The sequence below is a fragment of the Sinocyclocheilus rhinocerous genome, unplaced genomic scaffold (assembly GCF_001515625.1).
Source record: "Sinocyclocheilus rhinocerous isolate Xijiao unplaced genomic scaffold, SAMN03320098_v1.1 scaffold2027, whole genome shotgun sequence".
Classification (NCBI taxonomy): domain Eukaryota; kingdom Metazoa; phylum Chordata; class Actinopteri; order Cypriniformes; family Cyprinidae; genus Sinocyclocheilus; species Sinocyclocheilus rhinocerous.
This window is the reverse complement of record NW_015627265.1, coordinates 38,152-41,576: the sequence shown is the minus strand read 5'-3', so window position 1 is coordinate 41,576 and position 3,425 is coordinate 38,152. Positions and strand designations below refer to the sequence as shown.

Genomic DNA, 3,425 nt, shown 5'->3' with positions numbered 1-3,425 from the left:
AGAACCAAAACACTTATTATAGTGTTTCACCTTCATATTTCATAACATAACGTGTGTACTGATGATTTATTCATCCTCACCTTTTTCCTGAAAACATCGGTCCGAAAATAACCTGAGAAGATGACAAAGATATTGATGTCAGTTATTATTTACATTTACGAAAGCAAATCCATAACAAAAACTAAAAAAAACAACACGCCCGCTTTTTAAAAATATGTATATGTTATCTAAATATTATCTGCACATTAATATTTAGATATTATCTGCATGACATAAATCATCACTGGCTTAATTAATCAAATGGCATTAAATATGATATTAGAGTTACCTGAATCTGTCCTCGTATCTTCCGTGGGGAATTGGGTAAAATCTTGGCTACGTTTAAGCAGTCCATGTCTATTATTTCTTATGTTTTCTGAAATACAGTCAGACTTACAGTAAGCTTTGAACATCGCGCCGCCGCCAGTGTGTCCTTTTATAGCAGCGGTGGCGTCACTTTCCTCAGGACCAATCGGAATCGAGGCCGTGCGCAGCCGCATTTCGCTCACAGATCTATAAAAGAGCTGCCGGTTCCATCGACTTCCGTCTATCCAGTGCGTTTATAAATCACTGACGTCACAGTGGCGGAAGTTCCCGAGGGAAATCAGGCAGTCGGGAATGTAAAGAGTGCATTAAATTGGTACAAAACTTCTTTTTTTTTTGGTCTAAATTTTCTTAGTTTTTAATACCCACCGATCCAGCACAATTCTGTGAGAAATTAACTAAATAGACGGTTAACGGAATAAAGCGTCGCGCGTCACGTGACTTCCACATAGTGATTAAAACACTTATTGCTTGACTGTGTGTCAACAACACTCGAGCTTCGCTCACTTGTGCTGTTTCAAAGGTCTCTAGTGCAGCAGAGAATATCATCATGAGCGACTGGAGGATTTTTTTTTTGGTCTAAATTTTCTTAGTTTTTAATACCCACCGATCCAGCACAATTCTGTGAGAAATTAACTAAATAGACGGTTAACGGAATAAAGCGTCGCGCGTCACGTGACTTCCACATGGTGATTTAAAACACTTAATAATTGACTGTGTGTCAACATCCCTCGAGCTTCGCTCACTTGTGCTGTTTCAAAGGTCTCTAGTGCAGCAGAGAATATCATCATGAGCGACTGGAGGAAAATGAGCAAGGAGTGAGTGTTTGACTGACAAATTAATGATTATTTATCACATACACAACACTAGAGTGATTGTTGAATCAGAATCAGAATGAGCTTTAATCGCCTAAACACACAAGGAATTTGTAAAAAAGAGTAGAGTAGAGTATGTCTTTATTGTCCACCAAGGGGGATTTTTTTCTTTGGCTCGCCAATACATAAAAAGACTAAACAGACAGTTAAAAAAAGAGAGAACAGAAACCTCCTGAGACCCAAAAAATTTGTTAGTATTTTTTTCATGTCATTACATTGTTTAGAGCATAAGAGAAAAAATTGAAAAATAACAATTTTGAAAAATTCGATTTTATTCATATGTTATGCTATGCCCTCTGCAGAGGACCCCAGGACTCAATTTTTTAGAAAAAATAAAAAGACATGAATAAACATGAATAGGCAAAAACAATTGATTTTTTAAATCGCTATTAAATTTTTAGGTTTAATGATTTTGTATAAAGATGATTCTGGAAAACTGGAAATGGTTGCATAATGTCATGCAGAATTTAACCTGTTTTATACAGCACAAACTTGGTCCAAATTAATAAATCATCCTAGTATTGCATGCATACGGTGAATACTGTGCACTGTTTGCATGTTGCATACTGCAGAAATAGTGACAATAGTGTGCTAATTTTTTTAATTTTACAGTATAACTGTAACAATACTAATTACAACTAATTAAATAATTTACATTTTTAATTAAAACTTTTAATAATGCATTTAATATTGAAATATGCAACAATATATTATTATTATTAATAATACATAGAAATATTAAATAATAAACAAAATAAAAAAATTATATTTAATAATAAAATAAATTACTATTGTAATATTTCACTAATTTTCTGATATTAATATACATATTAAATACTAATATTTAATAATATAATTTAATATTTATTACAATAGTAATGCTGTAATATTTTACTGTAAAAACAACTATATAAGAAAAATAATACAATAATATTTTTTTTATTTTACAGTACAACTGTAACAATACTAATTACAACTAATTAAATAATAATTAGTATTGTTACAACAATACACATTTATGCTTGTCTTAATTTCTTAATATTCAAATTTTAATTTTAACTTTAAGCCTTAATTTTAGTTTTAAACCATCAGTCTTTATTTTGGCTGAAAACCACAGGAGGCCCTTAAAGCTTCTCTTTTGTTGACAGCCATTTATAAACGGTTTTTAATCACAAGTTTGTGAAGATGAGCTGATTATGAGGCATTGGCGTGTAACTGAACACAGTGCTGCGCATATATTTATTTAATTAAATCGCAGCTTTAGTGATTTGCTGTTTGCACTAAGCCATATCGTGACTTCAGGGTTATTTTGATGAACCGTGCAGCACAATATGTGTTACTAATCAGCGTTTCTTACCTTCTACAGCTCCTACTAAAGATGATGGGGAACGTCGCCGATGTTGACGATCGTCAGATTACCCAGAATGCACTGCGCTGGAACAGACCTGTGAGTTGAGCTCGAGACCTCACTCTTTGTCCAATCAGATGCTAGTATTAAATGTTTTACATCATTATTAAGACAGCAGCAGTGTATGTTGCTACATTCAAGTTTCTGCTGGGAAAACGTCTTAAACGAAGCATTTGAAGATGTGCCATGAATCAGTTGTTGATCATATAAAGTAATTTGAATATAGCAAATGTTTAAAAATGTAAATGATTTGATGAATGGCACTGAGAATGACTCTCACTCTGCACTGTTTAAGTTGCACAGATGTAATTGTTTTAATCGACACAGATTACCCTGCTGGACAAACCGGTTTTAAACCAGTCTAGCCCTGTTGAAAAAAACAGCATATGCTGGTTAGGTATGTTTTGAAGCCAATGTTTTTATTAGTTTAAAGTGCACGTTGTGTGCAGTCGTCCCTGACTGAATGACTGCAGATATTATTTGTGTAATGTTAGGATAAAGCACAGCAAACTTCAGCTAGTTGTAGCCTATACATTGATTTCAGTTCTTTGTGCTCTTCATTTGTAGCTTGCGATGCTTTATACCTGTGTCTGTTATTAGTTGTTATCATTTGTTGAATACATCACTGCCTGCAACAAATGAAATAAACCTATATAAACGTATCTGGACTTTTTTTTTTTGTATACTGGTGGATGATCCGTGTCTTAACTTACCCCGTTCAACATTCTGCATGCTGTCTGGTTGTAAACTATGATACAATCATACACTGCTGCAAAAAC

General features: G+C 33.6%; 1 protein-coding gene across 1 annotated transcript in view; it reads right to left on the bottom strand.

Annotated features, from left to right (window-relative positions):
• LOC107726782 (thymidine kinase, cytosolic-like) overlaps positions 1 to 429 on the bottom strand; it is a 4,321-nt gene extending 3,892 nt beyond the window's left edge. The window contains 2 exon segments of the mRNA XM_016536474.1: positions 81 to 112; positions 329 to 429. Of these exon segments, the coding sequence (XP_016391960.1) occupies positions 81 to 112; positions 329 to 394 (98 nt within the window). The 5' untranslated portion in view covers positions 395 to 429.
• Positions 430 to 3,425: the final 2,996 nt, after the last annotated feature.